This window comes from Neovison vison, chromosome 11, assembly GCF_020171115.1.
Source record: "Neovison vison isolate M4711 chromosome 11, ASM_NN_V1, whole genome shotgun sequence".
NCBI classification, from domain to species: domain Eukaryota; kingdom Metazoa; phylum Chordata; class Mammalia; order Carnivora; family Mustelidae; genus Neogale; species Neogale vison.
Window position 1 is genome coordinate 119982557 of NC_058101.1, and position 22945 is coordinate 120005501.

The window sequence follows — 22945 nt, forward strand, 5'->3', positions numbered from 1 at the left end:
ATTCTCTGGAAGTCTCTTCAGCCAAGAGGGAGGGACTTGTAACAATAGGTGAAAGTGTATTAACAATGGCTATCCACCACTTTATCTACACCTCTATGATCAGAAGCAGTAGTCAGCAATCAGCAGAGATCCCTGATATTTGGAGAACTGAGTCTTTTTTGTTCACTCTGACTCTTAAAAATTGTGCAAGCTCTCAGGAATGTGCACACAGCTTATTACTTGCAACCTGACTGGGGATGTGGAGATGGGCTGCTGCTGCTTAAATTGACCAACATTAAACATGTCAGTTTTTCTGTGGAAATTGCAAGTCTTCAACAGACTCCACAGAGTTCCAAAATAGTTATAGCAGGCAGATTCAGCCAGTGCAATTGTTGCCTAAGTGGGGAAGACAGATTCCTGATGCTTCTATTCCACCATCTTCCCAGAATTTTCAAATTAGATTATAAAGGAGTTCCTTCACTGGAATAACTGAGGTAACTTATATGACATTTACCATAAAGCTATGAAGTTAATTGTTCTTTTTAAAGTAACAATTTATGTAGTCATTTTATATATGTAGTTTGGTAAATGATAATTACTAATGATTTTTTTCTTCTGATGTGTTTTTATGTGTTTTATTTGCTTTTTCATCTCAGGAAACTGGACAACGTCAATTTGAGTGAAATGTCTAAAGGTTAACGGGCAGCATCTACATTCTGCCTTCTCCCCACTCTTTACAAAAGAATAAATGAGATGTTTGAGAAGAGAGCTATATTAAAAGAACAATGTTGCAAATGGCTTCAGAATCTGTGAATGCAAATCAAGCTAGGAATCACTGCACAAAGGTGAAAAGGCAGCAGCATCAGCAAATAAAGAATAGGTCTTCAATTAGTGATGGTGATGGAGAAGACTCCTTTATCTTTGAAGCAAATGAAGCTTGGAAAGATTTTCATGGTTCCCTTCTCCGATTTTATGAAAATGGAGAACTCTGTGATGTCACACTAAAGGTGAGACTCCTTTTTTCTTTTTCAGTCTCTTTATTACATTATGAAAACTGGGGGTTTCTAGAACCACACAAGGCAAATTTTTGGTGCCATACTTATTACAGTCAAGATGATTTTAGTCTTAGTCCTTTTTTATTGAAGGAGAAAGGACATAAGGAAAGGTACATAAAGAGAGGTTAGCATAAGATAAAATTATTGTACTAATAAATGTTAATATTATTTCTTAGTTAATTTAACTTCTGAGAGTTCTGGAACCTTAAAACGTTAAAGTTACTATTACTGAAATTAATAAATTGCTGTAGACCAGTAAGCTTTTAACTCATGAATTTAGAAATTACTTAGAAAGGTAGGAAGTCTTGGTGTTTATTCTGTTGCACGACTGTTTTAGTATATGTTCCTATCTGGTAATTTACCCTCTACTTTAAAACAATTGTCCCTTAAGTGAGATTATCTATACCTGATAGTGAAGTAGAATCTATTCAGACTTGGATAAAAAAGTGTAGTAAATTCTAAGTCTGTGGTCTATAGAATCATGCTATTCTGTTGCAAAAGATAATTTTAGTAAAATTTGGAAAAGTGATAAAGCAGTGTGGAAGAACCCATGTTCTAATTGTTCCTCACTTGTTTAAGGTGATTTTTTTACTATTCTTATATGTCACTGAAATATTAAAGATTTTTTGGTGATTCATATGCATTCATGCAGCATTTTCCACCTTTATTTTGCCACTTTGGAGTCTCTTAGATTTTGCTTTCCACTCCTGATCAGACAAGTTTTTAGAGCTGAGTCATAGGGCTTGAAGGTATACTTGAAGAATCAGATCAGAGGACACTCAACAAAAGTCTATAAGCTGAAAGCATAGGCTTTGAGTTTCAGGTCCATAATGTCTGGGAGTGTACTATTACATTACAAATAAATGAGCTATATTTTCTTTCCTTAAACTGTTACTGTCCTTATGTATTTCTGGGCCCTAAGATATTGAGAAGAAAACCATTATATAATTCTAGTTCTCTGTGAAATTTAACCATGTATATGTTTTGATGTAGGAACACTTAAGTTTTTTGTTCTGTATGGTATGTTTAATATTATATATACCATTGTTCTAATTTTCACCTTTGTTGTGAAATTCAGGGACCCACACTGGCTTTGGCAAAAACAAGAAATGTAAAGTTGACTATTTGAATTCAGTCAATTACCATTCAGCATATCAGTGTATGAATAGAAAATAAGTAGAGTATTACTGATTTTATAAATTTTATGATTGAATTTTAGAATGATTTTTACAACATAGTACATACAAACTTTCTTAAGTAAAAAATAGGGATATAGCCATTTTGGGATGAGTGAGAACTAAACTCATAACTTTGTTGTGTAACTTAGGCAATAGATTGAAATAAAACTCCCATACAAACAGTGGTTAAAAACTAAAATGCTGTTTTAAACAATGACAGAGATCTTTTGGGAATGAGAAATGCTTCATTAATTTAAAGGGACTATCATTTTTTTCAACTGTACAATAAGAGTGATGGTTTTTGTGAGGGATGAGTGAATCGATACAGGTGAAGTCCTTATGGCAGTGCTTGGTATAGAATAGATAACAAATATCAGCTATTTGGATCATTATGTGTACTGTCATTGTTTTTTTTTCCAAGGGTATCAGATAATTCTGCTATGGCATATTTTGTTCCTATTCATTAGAAAGTATTACAACTTGAGATGCCTGGGTGTCTCAGTTAAGTGTCTGCCTTTGGCTCAGGTCATGACCCCAGGGCCCTGGGATCAAATCCCTCATTCTGGCTCCCTACTCATCAGGGAGCCTGCTTCTTCCTCTGTCCATCTCTCCCCCTGCTTTTGCTCTCTTTCTTTGTGACAAATAAATAAAATCTTAAAAAAAAAAAAAAAAACTTAATCTTTTAACAAGTCTGTTATTGGATTTCTTTTTTTTCTTTCTTTTTTTTTTTTTTAAGATTTATTTATTTGACAGAGATCACAAGTAAGCAGAGAAGGAGTGGGGAAGCAGGCTCCCCACTGAGCAGAGAACCCGATGCGGGGTTCGATCCCAGGACCATGGGATCATGACCTGAGCAGAAGGCAGAGGCCCCAACCCACTGAGCCACCCAGGTGCCCCTGGATTTGTTTCTTAATTCTAAGTCAACATTTCTTTAACTGTCAGAATATAACTGTCATAGAACAACTAAGTCAAATGGGATTATGGACAATTTATAATGCTCATTTCAACATAAACTTCACTTTTTGTATTCATACAACTTTGAGGATTATTATTTAATATGAAGTCATATTTACATTCTTTTATTAGTATGTTTCCTTCAACCATTATTGCTTTTACGGCACACATTTTAGAAAGACCATTGAGCTGGCTAAGTCATTGGAGTGTGTGACTCTTGATCTTGGGGTTGTAATTTAAGTCCTACTTTGGGTATAGAGATTACTTAAAAATAAAATCTTTAGGGGCGCCTGGGTGGCTCAGTTGATTAAGCATCTGCCTTCAGCTCAGGACATGATCCTGGATTGTTGGGATCAAGCCCTGCATTAGACTCCCTGCTCAGTGGGGAGTCTGCTTCTCCCTCTGCCCCTAACTCCACTCATGCTCTCTCAAATAAATAAAATATTTTTTAAGAAAATAAAATCTTTTTAAAAAGGCCGTTGGCCAGATTTATTTTACTATTTGTATATAATGTCATTAGCTGATTTTTAAATTCCAAAATGAGCACCGTTTTATAAATAAATAAGTTTATGTTGGGGAAGGTATGTGCTATGGGGAGTGCTGTGAATTGTGTAAGACTGATGAATCACAGACCTGTACCCCTGAAACAAATAATATATGTTAATTTTAAAAAGAGTGAAAAGCAGTGTTAATGGTTAACTGGAAATTGTAGAATTCTATTTATGTAATGGCAGGTTGTTGAAGCAGATTTACGTCACGTGAGATTTACAAATATTTTTATAAAAACTATGGGCGCCTGGGTGGCTCAGTGGGTTAAGCCGCTGCCTTCGGCTCAGGTCATGATCTCAGGGTCCTGGGATCGAGTCCCGCATCGGGCTCTCTGCTCTGCAGGGAGCCTGCTTCCTCCTCTCCCTCTCTCTGCCTGCTTGTCTGACTGCTTGTGATCTCTGTCTGTCAAATAAATAAATAAAATCTTTAAAAAAAAAAAATTTTTTTATAAAAACTAAATCCCAGTCATGGCATATGCAGAAATTCTTAAAAAAATATATTTTTAGCCTGTTTTTAAAATGTTTAATATCAGGTTTCAGATCCCACTTTAGGGCTGAAGTAAATTTGAGAACATGCCAAGCTTTCTGCTTTAGTCTAGGTTATACCTTGAATCTCGATAGAATCTAAATCTTGCCTTATAAATTCTTTTTAAAAAATTAAATACAGTATAACTAACAGAAATGATGACCTTGTATTTGTTGAAGGGATATTCATTTTTCCTCCACATTAGTGAAAAAAGGTCAGGGAGGAAGATTTATAAACAAAAGCCTTTATATATTGTAATACTCTTCAGGCCTTTTTCTTTAGAAGTTCTCATTTTAAAATTCATTCCTAAATAATGGGACACAATATAAGTGTATTTATATAGTCAAAATGCTACATGCAAACAGGAAAATTGGTAAAACACTATCCTATTACTTGTATTTAATGATTATTTAACATAAAGTGCTGGGAAAACTGGATACTCAGTACCAAAACCTTCCCCAGATGGAAATAAAGATGTAAGCATAAAACAGTAAGATCATAAAAATACTGGAATACCTGAAGTTAATATTAATGGAATATTAGAAAGATTCCAATTTTAAGCATAGTACCTAAGGCAGAAATCAGAAAGACAAAGATTGATTTGATTGTGTAAAAAATCTATAGGGGGTGAATTAAAAAGTACATCATAAAAGAGAAAAGCTTGAAATATATATGACAGATGATTCACACTCTAAACATATGAGGAGTTCTTAAAAATATGTATGAAAAAAGTCATAGAAAAAAGTTCATAGAATAGATACAGATAGCCCAAAATTAATGAATGATTCAATATTAGTAAAAGACAAACTGAAGCAGTGGGATAATATTTTCATTCATCAAATTGACAAATATTTTTAAATAAGTTACAGCAAAAATATGGCACAAATATTGTAGGTAGATTAGAAATAGACAATTTATTAGTATGTATCCAAACTGCACCTAAACTTTGAAATACGATTTCTACTTTTAGAAATTTATCTATAGGAGATAATGGAGTATGAACAGATTCAGTGACAGCAAAGTTTATTGTGTCATTTACAACAGCAAACTATTAACAGTAGTGTAATTTTTTATCAAAAAGGTGTTAAGATTTCAGTGCTTTTTATTATATTATTTCAAAATAATTTAAGAAATGAAGAACTTTAGTTAAGCTCATAGTAAATACTATTAAATAATGGTTTATTATTTCTGTGCTATCACAATTTCTGATAAATTGTGAATCTTAATAGTACCTACTTATAGGGGCATTGGGACCATTAAGTGAATTAATACATGAAAAGCACTTAGAATAGTACCTGACATGGTGACTATAATTAATAATACTGTGTTGTATATTTAGAAGTTGCTAAGAGAGGAGATCTTTTTTTATAATGAAATTGTTTATTTATGTGAGAACAGAGTGCATGCCCCAACACAGGTAGGGGGTGGGGCAGAGGGAGAGAATCCCAAACAGACTGAGTGTGGAGCTCAACTCAGGGCTTTTTCTCATGACCCGTTGGAGATTAGGAACTAAGCCAAAACCAAGAGATGGGTGCCCAACTCACTGAGCCACCCAGGTGCCCCTAAGAGAAGAGATCTTAAAAAGCTCTTATCACAGGGAAAGAAAAAATTGTAATTATGTAATTATGTAAGAAAAAAATTGTAAAAATTGTAATTATGTGAGGTTATTAGTTACTAAATGTTGTAGTGTTCATTTCATGATATATATATGTATGAAATGACTATGTTGAACAACTTAAACTTACAAAATGTCATGGTCAGTTATAGCAATAAAACTGGAAAAAAGTTTTTTTTAAAAAGGGACACACAAACCAAAAACAAGAATAGTGCCCAAGTAGGGCTAGCTGATGTGTCTTCTCATTCATTCACAGAATGCTCCTGAAGTTTGAGATAATATAGAAAATCATAGTTTATGATTTTAGTATATATACCTAAATCGATAATATATAGATGATAAGTGGCTTACTTGGAAGAAAAAAATTGCAACTGGCCTACATTAAAATAAGCGACCAAAGGATTGCATTGTTAAAACAAATATACTAAATCTGTGTGGGTATTGTCCCTGCTACCACATGCTCAATGCTGATCTAAAACTGATTTTTATATTAAACTGAGTCTCCTTTTGTTCTTTTTGTTTTGAATAGGTTGGCTCAAAGCTCATCTCTTGTCACAAACTAGTATTGGCTTGTGTTATCCCCTACTTCAGAGCCATGTTTCTCTCCGAAATGGCTGAAGCCAAGCAAACACTGATTGAGATCAGAGATTTTGATGGTGATGCAATAGAAGACTTGGTTAAATTTGTCTATTCTTCACGGCTCACTTTGACTGTTGACAATGTCCAGCCTCTCTTATACGCAGCCTGTATTCTACAGGTTGAACTGGTGGCTAGAGCTTGTTGTGAATACATGAAGTTACATTTTCATCCCTCCAACTGCCTGGCAGTGAGAGCCTTTGCTGAAAGTCACAACCGAATAGACTTAATGGACATGGCGGATCAGTATGCCTGTGAGCATTTTACTGAAGTAGTGGAGTGTGAAGACTTTGTAAGTGTGTCACCCCAACATCTCCATAAGCTTTTGTCCTCCAGTGATTTAAATATCAAGAATGAAAAGCAGGTCTATAGTGCAGCCATCAAGTGGCTTCTTGCAAATCCTCAGCATCATTCCAAATGGTTGGATGAAACACTTGCACAGGTAGGGACTGAAATAAGATTGTGTGTAGAAATGAAATGAGATGGAAGCAAATTACAGTGTTTCATTGATCATGAATACTGTAGATTATCCAAAGGAATGTAGAAATCCTTGTGTAATACAATGTGAAAATGACTTTCTCTTTACTTCGCTATTTATTCACCGTGCTATTTAAGGATACGTCTGAATTTGTTACATTTAATTGGAAATATCATGCTTTGTTTTTTAACCTGAATGTTAAAGATGGCACTTTGAAACTGTAGTAATAAATATTTTATTTATGCTGATAGAAATAGGTTCTGAGGAAACAGCTCTAAGTAACTATTGTTTTATAATGAAGTTTCTAAACTGTAGTGAGTTGCTTTCCTATCTGGAAAGAACCACAAGACATAACTTTCCATTTTCTTTCCTCACCACGGTTTCACTTCTGTAACCTCAGAAACGTGGCTTTTTTCTTATTTATTTACTTACTTACTGTCAACGGTTAACCTGTGTAGGGAGATAATAAATGGGCCTTAGAATTACTTTGAGGGGCGCCTGGGTGGCTCAGCTTGGGTCGTGATCTCAGGGTCCTGGGATCGAGTCCTGTATCAGGCTTTCTGCTTGGCAGGGAGCCTGCTTCCTCCTCTTTCTCTGCCTGCCTTTCTGCCTACTTGTGATCTCTCTCTGTCAGATAGATAAATAAAATCTGTTAAAAAAAAAAAAAAAAGAATTACTTTGTCACAGAAAAAAAAGTTTTATTATTTTGCAGCTATCTTATTGGTGTGTATGTATATGTACTTTTAACTCCAAATCACATTACCTGGTTTGATCATCCTCTTAATCCACTAGAAAACCAGTGCATCTTTAAGGGAAGAAAGGTGAGTGCCTCTATAAAGTGGGGATGCATCCCTGACTTAATATATAACCTTCCAAGGTAACTGATTTGGAGGAAACAACACTGATTTCATATTATGAATGTTCAAGTAACAAAGAAATCCCGTTTCCATTTGTTCAATTTGGCTTTAAAAGGCCAAAAAAAACCCAGACATGGCAATTTTGTTTTGATTGTGCCTTTTCTCTAGCAGCAGTGGGGCCTTGTGATTATGACACTACCATTTTTGGAAATGAGAAACTTGAATGAATACAACTGAATTATTTTATCCAGTCTACTTAGATCTGTATGTAAAGGGGGGGGTTGCATTTAATATGTAATCTGATTTCATTAGACCATACTAGAAATCACTTTAGAACTTGGCTCATTGAACTTCCTTCACATGTTAGAAAGGCTTTATGTGGTAAATGAGTTTTAAAAAGACAACTCAAAATACTTAAAATACTACAAAGTAGAGTGTGAGCTAACTAATTACAAATTAAATTTTACATTTGTGATTATTCATGATCTTAGGTTCGTTTGCCGTTGTTGCCAGTTGATTTTCTTATGGGTGTTGTGGCAAAAGAACAGATTGTCAAGCAGAATCTAAAATGTAGAGATTTATTGGATGAAGCAAGAAATTACCATCTTCACTTGAGTAGCAGAGCAGTACCTGACTTTGAATACTCCATTCGGACTACCTCAAGGAAGCAAACTGCTGGTAATTAAATTACTCATTTTATCATCTCTACTGGAAGGATTATATTCCCAAACTTAATTGTAAGATGATTAGTATCTGATTACCTTAAAGTGGTAGTAATTGGCAAGTAAGGTCATATGTGAATTTTATTAGACATGATTCAGGTAGTTTTGCCAATAAGCCAGTTTTTTAAAAGGCCTTAAGTCCTGTCAACTTTAAAGAGCCTGCTGAAATAGCTCTCTCTTTCCCTCCTTTTTTTAAGGTTTTCTTGATACTTTCAGCAGAGTTAATTTCTCTATCATTTGTACTTTTAGAATACTTTGTTTGCACTTGTTTTACTGTGTTGCACTGAAATTTATTTGACATGTTTTGAGCTCTTCAGTGACAGGTAAATACCTTATTCACATTTATATTTCTAGTGCCAAGGATGGAATGTGACACATATTTTATATTTAAATATTACTAGTTTTTGTGTTTTATTAAAAGAAAGGCACTAAATGGGGCCCCTGGCTGACTCAGTTGGAAGAGCAATCTGACTCTTGATCTTGGGGTCATGAATTTAGCCCCATGTTGAGTGTGCAGATTACCAAAAAATTTTTTTAAAAACTGAAAGGCACTAATTATATTTAAAATTTGTATAATAGATTATGTTAGACTCTTAGAGTCTAAAGGTCTTATATTTAAGTAGGCATGCAGCTTTACTTTTATTTGCCACAATTTTCAAACTATATTTTCCTAATAGTTCACGTATGTTACTTTTTACAAGTATGAAAAATATATCTGAAGGATGATGGAAAGGAAATGAAAATCCAGGAATTTGGGAAGTGGTACTTTGAACAGAGAATTTATCTACATTTGTTTTGCTACCCAATATAGTTATCAAATAAAGAGATCTGTGGAATAGCCTAAAAATAACAACAAAGGGGAGTACTTGATTATGAATAGTGGGATTTTATCTATGTAAAAAGAATGTGAATGTCATATATGTACTTATGAAGAAGTAGTTCTTCTAAATAAAACTGACCGTTGAACAATACGGGTTTGAACTACATGCATGGGTCTACTTCTATGTGGATTTTTTCAGTACTATAAATGTATTTTCTCTTTTTTTTTTCTCCATGCTCCAGCATGGAGCCCAGTGAGGGGCTTGAACTCACAACCCTGAGATCAAGACAAGACCTGAGCTGAGGTCAAAGGTCAGGTTGACTGAGTGACCTAGACACCCCTCTTATGATTTTCTTAGTAACACTTTATTTTCTCTAGCTTACTTTATTGTAAGAATATGGTATATAATATATACATAAAATATGTGTTAACTGACCATGTTACAGCATGTTAATAGCAGTAGGCTATTAAGTTAAGTTTTGGGGGAGTCAGAAGTTATATGCAGATTTTCGACTACACAGGAAGTTGGCATCCATTACTCCTGGGTTGTCCAAGTGTTAGCTGTAGTTTAACATGGAAAGGACTGCTTATCCTCCTTTTTTAATAGGTTGATGTCTAGAATTAAATTTTTTTGAAGTGTAGGTTTCTTTTAAGTTGTGAATCCTATTTCAGGGAGTCAAGGTATTTAATTAAATTCCTCTTTAAATTCAGTTTTGGGCACTTGGGTCGCTCAGTGGGTTAAAGTCTCTGCTTCGGCTCAGGTCATGATCCCGGGTTCCTGGGATCCAGCCTCATATTGGGCTCTCTGCTCGGTGGGGAGCCTGCTTCCTCCTCTCTCTCTCTGCCTGCTTCTCTGCCTACTTGTGATCTCTGTCAAATAAATAAAATCTTTAAAAATAAATAAATCATTCAGTTTTAAATTTAAACAACACCTTGGTAGCCTGATTTATATGTATATAGTAGGCATATAGTAGACCTTTGTGTACACGATCTCTTACATGATTGCAAGAACTTAATGAGTAGGTTTTAGTGTAGGATTCAGTCCTTATTATGAGATAGATGGTTTTATTCCATTTTATGGATGAAGAGAACTCAGCATAAAAATATGCCCAAGGCCACACCAAGAAACAGTATAGAAAGGATTTGCATCCTGATCTTTTTGTTTCATTTTTAGCTTTTTTTCTTTCCATTCCATGTTCCTAGGTGAACTGTAAAACTGAAATACTAGTTTCTACTGAAAATCTATTCAATAACTGAGATTACATTCTGGGATTATAATTGCAGTTGTGCCATTTAATAGTGTAATTTGGGGCAGATTTCATAATATCTGAAGGCATCAGTTTATTTAAAAACAATTTTGATTTGCATAATCTTTAAAGCCTCTTCCAACTTTAAATTTCTTTGATTTAAAAGTATTGATTTAGTTGGAAAAGATGACTCAAGCAATTTTGTACATTTTTTAATGCCGTTATTCAGCAAATATTTATTTAGTACCTACCACATGTCAGGTTCTGGGTAGGCATTAGAAATGCAGATGCAGAGGGCACCTGGGTGGCTCAGTTGGTTAAGCATCTGCCTTCGGCTCAGGTTGTGATCCCAGGGTCCTGGGATTGAGTTATGCATTGGGCTCCCTGCTTAGCAGGAAGGCTGCTTCTCTCTTCTTCTCCCCTGGCTTGTGTTCCCTCTCTTGCTCTCTCTCTCTCTGTGTCAGATAAATAAATAAAATCTTTTTTTTTAAAGTTGAGGTAAATTGGAGGGGGAGGTGAACCATGAGAGACTATGGACTCTGAAAAACAATCTGAGGGTTTTGAAGGGGCGGGGGGGTGGGAGGTTGGGGGAGCCAGGTGGTGGGTATTAAGGAGGGCACGTATTACATGGAGCACTGGTTGTGGTGCAAAAGCAATGAATACTGTTACGCTGAAAAGAAATTTAAAAAAAAAAAAAAAAGCAGATACACATAGAATATAGCCAGCCCTATTTTGAGAGAACTTGCAGTCCAATATAGGGAACTAGACATGTGAATAAATAAATGCAATGAAGTGGTAAAGGGATGTTGATATATTTATAAGGATAGTGGGGAACACAAAGAAAAATGTGGCTCTTTTTACCTTGGAAGGGTCAGAAAAGGTTTTATAAACAAATCAAACCTTAGTCTTAGTTTTGAATAATAAACAGATGTTTTTCTAGGTGCCAGTTAAGAAAAGGAGTATTCAGTTCATTTTTCATCTGTTGAATGCCTAGTACGTGCCAGACACTGGGCTAGCCCTGATTAGTACAAAATGCTTAACACACAGTCTAAACCTATCTTAGGCTCTGGAGACAGATACAGCATAGTGGATCATTTCTATACCGTGTTAAGTGAACGACAGTTACCAAAAATTGGCTTTGAAATATCAAGGATGAGCACTGTATGCATGTTGCAGGAACATGAAGTTTAAGAGAAACAGAGGGAGAGGATTGATTAGACAGTGCGAGGCCTTTATGCTGTAACCTGTAGAACAGTGGTTCTCAAAATGTGAAGGAAGTGGTGACCCCTGGCCCAGCAGCATAAGCATTCCCTTGGGAACTTGTTTGAAAATAAATTCTTGAATCTACCCCACGCCTATTGATTCAGAAACTCTGGAGGTCAGGACCATCAATCTATGGTTTATGCCTTCCAGGTGATTGTTGAACCACATGGAAGTTTTGATTTTTATTATTTTTTTTAAAGATTGCAGTGAAATATGTATAACCTAAAAATTGTCATTTAAACATTTTTAAATCTATAATTTAGTGTCATTGGCTAAAGTTTTTAAAAACTACTGATTTAGGTAATAGAAAGCTGTTGAAAGAGTCTTTTAATCTATTCTGTTGAAGGTCTGCAAGCAGAAAGACTACTAAGTGATAAAGGACAGGATTTTGCAGTAATTGTAATAGCATATGAAGGCCTGAACTACAGCAGTGGCAGGGAGGGACGGAGAGGGAGGGCAGGGCCCCTCAGGGAAGGAAGAGGTTTCAGGTAGGTGAGGAAGAGAGAGCATTTGAATATGTTGGGTTTGAGGTGCCTGTGGGACGTCAAGTGGAAATGTGGCTTAGATGTGTTGCTTGGAAGGCTAATTATGATACAGATGCAATTTAAAATCAAGGAATGTTCTTTTCCTGTGTGAACATGAAGTATGTGAGAAGCAGGCAAAGGATGAAACATGGGAAACATAGGAAAGAAAAACTATTGCAGACAAAGGAGACTTCAGTATTATGGAAATCAAGAGAATTTAAGAAGTTTTCCAAAAAGCAGGGTGATCAACATATCGAGTTGCATTAGTATTCAATAAGAAATTAATTTAAGGGGCACCTGGGTGTCTCAGTTGGTTAGGCATCTGCCATCAGCTCCACGTCAGGTTCCCTGCTCAGTGGGGAGCTTGCCTCTCCCACTGCTGCTCTCCGTGTTCATGCTCTCTCATTTTCTAGCTCACCCTCTCAAATAAATACATAAAATCTTTAAAAAAAAAAAATTAAGAGTTTATTGGATGTAGTTTTGACCTTAGCAAGAGCAATTTAACAGAGTGGGTGAAGATCTAAACCATACTACGATGGGATGTTAGCAGAGATAGCTGAGGTATCGTGTTCTTTGAGAAATTCAGGTAAGGTGAAAAAAGAAAATTAGGTTTTTAGTAACATAATGACATTGAAGTTATCCAAATAACTTGGTTTTTTTTTTTTTTTTTTTTTTAGCAGTTCTTCAAAATTTTGACTTCCTAAGTATTTTTTCCCACACTAATTAAAAAAACATTAGGGAGTTATAATTCTGATCTGTATTTTCTGGCTTTACCTTTAGGTGTGCTGTTTTGTGTAGGTGGTCGAGGTGGATCTGGTGACCCCTTTCGCAGTATTGAATGTTATTCTATCAGCAAAAACAGTTGGTTTTTTGGGCCAGAAATGAATAGTCGAAGGCGACATGTGGGTGTAATCTCTGTGGAAGGTGGGTCCATTATTGTCTTAAGTCATAGCACATGATGATAACACACTTCTAAATATTTAAACTTTGAGAATTTCTATAAGAAAGTTGCTAAATTATAAAATGTTTCATTATATCACTAAGATATTTGTGGGTGACTATTTATTTGCCTTGTGCCCATAGATGCTCAGCAAACAATCTCTTGCATGTAGGTGCTTATTGGGGGAGGAATATTAGGGAAAAGCGTGTTAAAATGAAGAGTTAAACTCTTCTAAGTTATATTTGCAAAATAATCAAACTAAAAAAAGTATTGAACTCAAATAATAAATACATATCAGCTTTTTTGATACCTAATTATTATTGAAATGAGATTTTTTTTTTAAACTGGTTACTGAAAATGAAATAATTACAAAACCATGGGTAAACTGTTAGAGGACTTTAAAAAAGTAACTTTTTTTCTGATTATAGAAGTGTAAATTCTTTTTTTGGGGGAAAATATGAAAACATTCTAATAAAAAGTAAAAATCATCTGTAGTCCAAATACCCAGAAATAATCACAGTTGACATTTTATATGTAACCTTTAACATTATTTATTTTATGTGTATTTTTAATAACTTCATTTAGAAAGTTTGATCATACTGTATTGAATTTTGTATTTTTTCATATAACATTGAGCATTTTTTAATTTTACTAAACATTCTTTGAAACCATGATTAGTGATTTCATCTATGTAATAAAAAGTTGGGAAACCAGGGGCGCCTGGGTGACTCAGTGGGTTGAGCCACTGCCTTTGGCTCAGGTCATGATCTCAGGGTCCTGGGATCAAGTCCTGCATCAGGCTCTCTGCTCAGCAGGGAGCCTGCTTCCCTCTCTCTCTCTGCCTGCCTCTCTGTCTACTTGTGATCTCTGTCAAATAAATAAATAAAATCTTTAAAAAAAAAAAAGTTGGGAAACCAAAGGTAGGGATAGGTTTGATATTTAAATAACTTCATATAGAACAGCATGTTCCCAGCATTTTATTAAATAGAAGCTTACAATTATTTTTATTTGAGGGACACCTGGGTGGCTAAGTTGGTTAGGCGGCTGCCTTTGGCTTGGGTCATGATCCCACCGTCCTGGGATCAAGTCCCACATTGGGCTCCTTACTCGGCGGGGAGCCTGCTTCTCCCTCTGCCTCTGCTGCCACTCTGCCTGCCTGTGCGCGCGCGCGCTCTCTCTCTCTCTCTCTGGCAAATAAATAAATAAAATCTTTAAAAACAAAACAGAAAAACAATTATTTTTATTTGACTATTTAAGTGACATTATTCATGATGATGAACAGAAGAATATTAGTTGAAAATTATCATGCTATTCTAATTATATGTTGATCTCATTTATACATTATGTATGTAAATAACTATCAATTTACTTACTTGGAATCAAACGAAAATGCTTCTCTGTTTGACAGGTAAAGTGTATGCAGTTGGTGGACATGATGGAAATGAACATTTAGGTAGCATGGAGATGTTTGATCCTTTCACTAATAAATGGATGATGAAGGCATCAATGAACACAAAGAGGTGAATTAGCATGGAAATTTTTTTGATTTATTGGTGGAAAATAAAGCTTCCAATAACTGAAAGGGCTCATTTTCTACTTTTTATGTTTTTAGAAACTTTAAATACTGCCTTAAACACATTTTGTTAAATTTAGCATCCAGTGTGATGCTTTGTTATAACTTTTCATAATTTCTTTCTTGAGAATGTATTTTATATTTTAGAATATAGTAACAAATAACATAGTTTCCACCTAAACCTGAGCCTGAACACTGATTTTTTTTTTTAATTTTGAAATAATTTTAGACTTAGGGAAAATTGCAAAAGTAACAGAGTTCCTACATACCAGTGATTCTCAACAAAAGATGATTTTGCCTCCTCTGTGGAACACTCATCAATATCTGGAGGCATTTTTGGTTGTCACAGTTTGGGAGTGGAGACATTGGGGGAATAACTGCTGGCATCTAGATGGGAGAGGCCATGGATGTTGCTAAAAATCCTGTAATGCACAAGAAAGCCCTCCACAGCAAAGAATTTTCCCCATCCTAAATTTTAGTAGTGCTGAGATAGAGAAATCCTGCTGTATACTCTTAACCCAGCTCCCCTAATGTTGACATCTTACACTCAATTGCTTTGAGTAGGATAGACATTTTAAATAATTTGTTTTTACTTAATACAATTATCAGGAAACTAAAATTAATACAGTGGTATTAGTTAATATAGATCTTATTCAACTTTTGCCAGTTTTTCCACATATTCCTATGCTTTGAATTGGGTTTTCTTGTCTAATTATATTGCTTATTAATATAATACAATGTAAGTAGTAGCAGAGATGGTAGGTGTTTTTGCCTTATTTATTTTTTTGAAAGATTTTATTTATTTATTTGCCAGAGACAGTGAGAGAGAGAACACAAGCAGGGGGGATGGGAGAGGGAGAAGCAGGCTTTCCGCCAAGCAAGGAGCCTGATGTGGGGCTCAATCCCAGGACCCTGGGATCATGATCTGAGCCGAAGGCAGACGGCTATCAACTGAGCCACCCAGGGGCCCCCATTTTATCTTATTTTTTATCTTAGTGGAAATGTCTCTAATGTTTCCCTATTAAATGAAATACTGGCTTTAGGATTAAGGCATAAGTACTTTAACATACTAAGAAAATACCCCTCAGGGCACCTGGGTGGTTCAGTTAAGGGTCTGCCTTCAGCTCAGGTCCTGATCCAAGGGCAGGAGGATCAAGTCCCCCTTCGGGCTCTGTGCTCAGCAGAGTCTGCTTCTGCTCCTTCCCACTACCTGTGCTCTCTCGCTCTCTCTCAGTCTCTCTCAAATAAATAAATAAATAAATTCTTTTAAAAAATAGCCCTAGTTTTTACTCATTCTTTATTATGAGCATTAATATTAATAATTTTCATCTACAGTAAATTGAAATATATGTTAAGTGGATTAGTCTAAAGAAGAGGAATATTTTCCATAACATGACTTAGTAAATGTTGACTAGAATTTTTTTAATGACTTGAATATCAAATTTTCAGATATCTTAAGGTGAACAGATAGCTAATATTTGATCAAACCAAGATTCAAAAGCATAGGGCTCCTGGGTGGCTCAGTGGGTTAAAGCCTCTGCCTTTGGCTCAGGTCATGATTTCAGGGTCCTGGGATCGAGCCCCGCATTGGGCTCTCTGCTCAGCGGGGGAGCCTCTTTCCCTCTCACTCTCTGCCTGCCTCTCTGCCTACTTGTGATCTCTCTCTCTCTCTGTTAAATAAATAAATAAAATCTTAAAAAAGAAAGAAAGAAAGAAGGAAAGAAGGAAAGAAAATTAACCACATTTTCTTTTTCCATTTATCTATCGATGGATTCCTGGGATGCTTCCGTAGTTTGGCTATTGTAAATAATGTTGTAATGAACATTGGGATGCATATATCCCTCTGAATTAGTGTTTTCATATTCTTTGGGTGAATACCCAGTAGTGGATCTTAGGGTAGTTCTATTTTTAATTTTTTGAGGAACTTCCATACTGCGTTCCACAGTGGCTGCACGAGTTTGCATTCCCACCAACAACGCACAAAGGGTTCCTTTTTCTCCACATCTTTGCTGATAGTGTTGTTTCTTGTGTTTTTGATTTTAGCCATTCTGAGAGGTATGAGATAGTATCTCATTGTGGTTTTCATTTGCATTTTCCTGATAATAAGTGACGTTGAGCATCTTTTTATCTGTTAGCCATCTGGATGTCTTCTTTGGGAAAATGTCTGCTCATGTCTTGCTCCCATTGTTTGGGTTTGGGGTGTTGAGTTTGAGAAGTTCTTTATAGATTTTGTATACCAGCTCTTTATTGGTAAGTCATTTGTAAACATCTTCTCATTCAATAGGTTGCCTTTGAGTTTTGTTTATTGTCTCCTTTGCTGTGCAGAAGATTTTTATTTTGGTGTAGTCCCTATAGTTTATTTTTCCTTTGTTTTCCTTGCCTTAGGAGACATATCTAGAAAGATGTTGCTATGATTAGTGTCAGAAAATATTGCCTTTGCTTTCTTCTAGGATTTTTATGGTTTCAGGTCTCACATATAAACTCTTAATCCACTTTGAATTTATTTTTGTGTATGGTGAAAGAGAGCAGGCCAGTCTCACTATTTTGCATGCCACTGTCAGGTTTTCCCAACACCATTTATAGACAAGACTGTTTTTTTCCATTGCATACTCTTTCCTCCTTTGACAGAGATTAATTGACCATATTGTTGTGGGTTTATTTCTGGGCTCTCTACTCTGTTCCAGTGACCTATATTTCTCTTTTTATGCCAGTACCATACTGTTCTGATTACTACATATTTGTAATATAACTTGTGGTCTGGAATTGTGATACCTCCAGTTTTTTTTTTTTTCAAGATTGCCTTAGCTATTCAGGGTCTGTTATGGCTCCATACAAATTTTAGGATTATTTGTTCTAGTTCTGTGAAAAATGCTGTTGCTATTTTGATACAGAGTGCATTAAATCTGTAAATTGCTTTGAGTAGGATAGACATTTTCATAATTTGTTTTTACCCATGAACATGGAAATCTTTCCATTTTTGTTGTCTTAATTTCTTCCAACATTGTTTTATAGTTTTCAAAGTATAGGTTTTTCACCTCTGGTTAGGTTTGTTCCTAGGTATTTTATTCTTTTTGGTGCAGTTGTAAACAAGATTGTTCTCTTAATTTCTCTTTCTGGTGCTTCATTATTAGTGTATAGAAATGCAACAGGGGCTCCTGGATGGCTCAGTTAGTTAAGTGTCTGATTCTTGATTTCAACTCAGGTCATGATCTCATGGGTTTACTTCTGTAGATCTTTTTTTTTCTTTTTTTAAAGACTTTATTTATTTGAGAGAGCAAGAAAGCATGAGCATAGGAGGGAGAGGGAGAAGCAGACTCCTGCTGAGCAGGGAGCCTGATGTGGGGCTCAATCCCAAGGCCCCAAGATCATGACCTAAGCTGAAGCAGATGCTTAATCGACTAAGCCACCCATGTGCCCCAAGGGCAATAATTCTAAATGTAGGGTAAGTAAAGGTTGCTTGAGAATGGGGAAAATCTTAAGGAAGTTCCATTTAAATTAAGATCTGAAGGAATAGAAGAATTTATCCTAGGTAAGTGTTGGTGGGTAGAAGGGTGATGGGTGAAAAGAAATGAAGTTTGAAAATCTGGAGGTCAACATGAACAGAGAATATAAAGGAAGTCCAGTAAGGTGAATGGTGTGAAAAATAAGGCTGAAATATTAGGAAAGATTGAGGGACACCTGGGTGGCTCAGTTGATTAAGTGGCTGCCTTCAGTTCAGGTCTTGATCCCGGCCAGGGCCATAAGATCAAGCCCCGCATCAGGCTCCTTGCTCCGCAGGGAGACTGCTTCTCCCTTTCTCTCTACCTGCCTCTCCTCCTGCTTGTGCTCTCTCTCTCTGTGTCAAATAAATAAATAAAAACTTAAAAAAAAAATACGAAAGGGTGAGGGTCTTTCAGGTTTGCCAAGAGTTTATTTTATCTGGTGAGCTTTCTCTCTCTCTCTCTCTCTCTCTCTCTCTCTCATACACACACACACACACACACACACTTTTTAATAGCCGGGGATTGAAATGGAGAAAGGATTTGAGGAGGACCAGAGTGAAAACAGTTTGGAAGACCAAGAGGGTTATTGTAATATTTTAGTCAAGAAATAATGGTGGCTTGGACTAAAATAGGAAAAAATGGGATACAAAGGACATATTTGAGGGATAATTTGGAAGTATACAATCAAGATTTTATGATAATTAGATGTGAAAGGTGAAAAGAGCAAGAAGCAAGGATGATCCTTCAGTTTTTGGCTTAAGTAGTTGGATATGGGTAGCGGTACAATTTTCTTTGTTAGGAAAAAAGAGATAACAGGATAAAATTTTTGTTTCCCTTGTGATGGGTGTATTCATTTTCTATTGCTGTGAAACTATTTACCCCACACTTAGCAGCTTAAAACAGTACCTGTTTATTAAAGCTCACAGTTCCATTGGTAAGAAGTTTGGCAGGTTTGACCGAGTTTTCCATTTAGGGTCTTACAAGGCCAAAATCAAGGTGTAGGGTGGGCTAAGCTGTTATCTGGAGGCTCTGGGGAAGAATCTACTTTCAAGGTCATTTAGGTTATTGATAGAATTCTGTTCCTTGAGATTGTGGGACTAAATTTTTATTTTTACTGGCTGTTGCCAGGGGTCACTCTCAATTCCTAGAAGCCACTTTCAGGTCCTTTCCAGGTGCTCCTCTCTGTCTTTAGACAAGCAGTGGGACGCAGAATCCATCTCATTCTTTGAGTTGTCTCTGCTACCAGCTGGAGAAACCTCTCTAATAGGGCTTGTGTAATTAGATTAAGACCGTTCAAGTAATCTCCTTTTTGCCATATAATGTAATAAAATCATGGGATTAAAACTAGAGGGTGAATATACTGGGGGTGGGGGGCTACATCTTAAAATTTGCTTATCACAGGGAAGTAGGCATGAGTTTCAGCTTAAAGTTAAGGTTGAAGAGGGGTGCCTTGCTGGCTCAGTTGGTTAAGCATCTGACTCTTGATTTCAGCTCAGGTCGTGATCTCAGGGTCAAGAGGGAGCTTGCTTAAGATTCTCTCTCCCTCATCCTCTATTTCTCCCCCCTGCCCCCCGCACCTCTCTTAACTGCAAAAAAGTAACGTTGAAGAGTTAGCATGACAGATTTAAGGTAGAAGTTGGATATATGTCTGGAAATATACATTTGAGTTATCATAAATCCATGGAAAGAATGAGGTTGCCTTGGGAGAGAGCGTAAAATTGATAAGAGGCCTTAGGCAACTTCATAATTTAATGATGGGGTAGAGAGGAAGGCACTGATAAAGGAAACAGAATAGCACCAGCCAGAGATTTAGAGGGAAATTCAAATGTGTGACTTCATGAAAATCAAGATGGTTTTGAGGAGTAGGAAATAACATTATTAGTTATTTTGGTTTGGTGATGGGGAGGGAGAAGGAGGGACATTTACTAGGTACACATCTGTCATTATAGAGCACCTGTATGTTCTAGAGTGCACACACATGTTCACACACCTGCAAAAAAATTTTTTTTTCTTAAAGATTTTACTTATTTATTTGACAGACAGAAATCACTAGTAGGCAGGCAGAGAGAGAGAGGAGGAAGCAGGCTCCCTGCTGAGCAGAGAGCCCGATGCGGGGCTCGATCCCAGGACCCTGGGATCATGACCCGAGCCGAAGGCAGAGGCTTTAACCCACTGAACCACCCAGGCGCCCCCACACCTGCAAATTTTTATAGCCACAGTATTTTATAAGTCATTGCTCTATACTCAAGAGAAAGGAAATTAGGGGGATTGAAAATGAGTAAAAACATTCCCTTAAAAATCCTCCCTAGGATTCTCTTTGGTAAACTTAGACTCTCAGTTGACCAGCTGCACTCTCCAGGAATATAGCTAATACATAGCTCTAAATATGGGCCAGTCACTGTTCTAAGTGCTTTACCTATATTATCTCTGCATCACAAATGGGTTACAGATGAAGAAGCACGGTGGAAGTTTATAAAGTATACTGTCCAAAGTACATACCAAGTTAGTGGCAGTTTATAGTTTTAGAATAGTTCAATTTTTATTGCTGTGTTTTTAAAGAAATTGATATAATTTTTTTCTCATCACCGTTACAGTGAATTAGCGTTTAAGAGGGCTAAGTCTCCCTCTTTTCAAGAAGAGAAATACATGCTCTTCAGAAGTAAAGCAATGTGATGTAAAGCTTGTAATATAAAAATTGATGTTCTTTTGTGTGGTACCATGAAACCCTGCATCAAAACACGTGCTCAGCAATGACTTGAATTTAGAAATGAGATTGACTTCTGACCTCTACAGCAAAACATTTCTACCAATTCATTAACCTTTCATTAGGCGATGTTTTACTGTTGAATGTTTTGGACTCCATTTATATTATTTTGTTGGGTTTCACTTTATTTCATTTGAGTTTAAAGTAACCTGTGTAGACTGTGTGTTATAAAACTCCAGAGGGCACTGTTCACATACAGTCACACAATTTGGCAACCTTGTAGCCACCTTTTCAGAAGCTCTGATAAATCTAAAAATAATGGGGAAAAACCCTCATTGAAGTTAACAAAATAAATGACTTCCTTTAGCATATTTTTACTACCTTTTTTCTGGAAACAAAACCAGATGCTAAAATATGTTTTATTGTCTTTGCAGGCGAGGAATTGCCTTGGCCTCCTTGGGAGGTCCAATTTATGCAATTGGTGGGTTAGATGACAACACTTGCTTCAGTGATGTAGAAAGATATGACATAGAATCTGATCAGTGGAGTACAGTGGCACCAATGAATAGTCCTCGTGGAGGAGTTGGCTCTGTGGCTCTTATAGTAAGTTATGTGGCAGTTTGCTCCTGGATTACATTGTATGACAGCCCTAGTAAAGGTCTGCTATAGTCCTATCTCCGGGTTGCAGATAATGATTGTATACCATATTATCTCATGAAACACTGCTTTCTTACACATTCTGGTCTACTGATAGGACTACATATAATTCAATTAAAAGTCTAATGTCACATGTTTTTATTCTTTCCTCATTTAGAACCATGTTTATGCAGTAGGTGGCAATGATGGAGTAGCTTCTTTATCTAGTGTGGAGAGGTATGATCCACATCTGGATAAGTGGATAGAAGTTAAAGAAATGGGTCAACGAAGAGCAGGCAATGGAGTTAGTGAGCTCCATGGTTGCTTGTACGTTGTAGGTGAGTGGATGGTATTTGTTTTAGTTTATTTAGTTTAATTTGTTGCAGTATATACAATGATAGTGTCAAAGACAACACACATTATACTGGATTTAGGCTCAAATGGAGTAGTCCTGAGATTTGCTTTCGAAGTACTAAGGTTCACCTTCATGTTTTTTGTTTACACCTTCATCTTTCACATTTAAAATTTCTACCTTCATATTTTTACTAGGAGTTGCAAATATATCTAAAGTAGAGGATTATATTTAAATAAGATATGTATTTTTTAATGTAAAGACACAAACGTGCTTTGCTAAAATCTTTAAAGATTTAAGAAATTTGTTTCTCATCTTCATTTCACGGGAATTATGTTGACTCCTTTAAGCAAAGCAATGGATATTTCATATGCATAATGGCTGTTGGTATCTCTACCTTGCTTTTTACTTACTGAATTGCAGAATTGGAAGGAACCATAGGCAGTGCTTTCTCAACCTTTAATATGCATATGAATATTCCGAAGATACTGTTAAACTCAGGGGAGGAGCCCAGATTCTGTATTTCTAAGGTTCCCAAGTGATAATCAGTGCTGCTTCTGGTCCATTCAGCATACTTTCAGTAGCAAGGTTTTAAAGAACTATGAGATGGGAATAATGATGAGAATTATTAATGAGAACTATGAGAATTATCTTTGAGAGAATTATTCTAATAGAGACAATATACATGAAGCATCTCAAACTGCATCTGGTACTTTGTAGTTACCCTGTAAAATGGGTGGCAATATTGTGATTAGTAATTCCCTCCTTTACAGAAAAAGAAATTGTTCAGAGAGGTTGTAACTAGCATATGTCACACTTAGGTTGATGTAAACTGTTTAGTATTACATAACTTAGA

The 22945-nt window shown here is 36.1% G+C and overlaps 1 protein-coding gene across 3 annotated transcripts in view; it reads left to right on the forward strand.

Moving 5' to 3' along the window:
• KLHL8 (kelch like family member 8) overlaps positions 1-22945 on the forward strand; it is a 57253-nt gene that overhangs the window by 29541 nt on the left and 4767 nt on the right. For 2 of the 3 annotated variants that reach the window (XM_044224567.1, XM_044224568.1), the window contains 7 exons: positions 636-986; positions 6385-6933; positions 8318-8504; positions 13183-13326; positions 14751-14862; positions 21536-21704; positions 21916-22075. In XM_044224567.1, coding sequence (XP_044080502.1) covers positions 765-986; positions 6385-6933; positions 8318-8504; positions 13183-13326; positions 14751-14862; positions 21536-21704; positions 21916-22075 — 1543 coding nt within the window. In that variant the 5' untranslated portion in view covers positions 636-764. Of the gene's footprint in view, positions 1-635; positions 987-3064; positions 3103-6384; positions 6934-8317; positions 8505-13182; positions 13327-14750; positions 14863-21535; positions 21705-21915; positions 22076-22945 lie in introns of those variants that run through there. The other variant, XM_044224569.1, reaches the window with a different exon arrangement.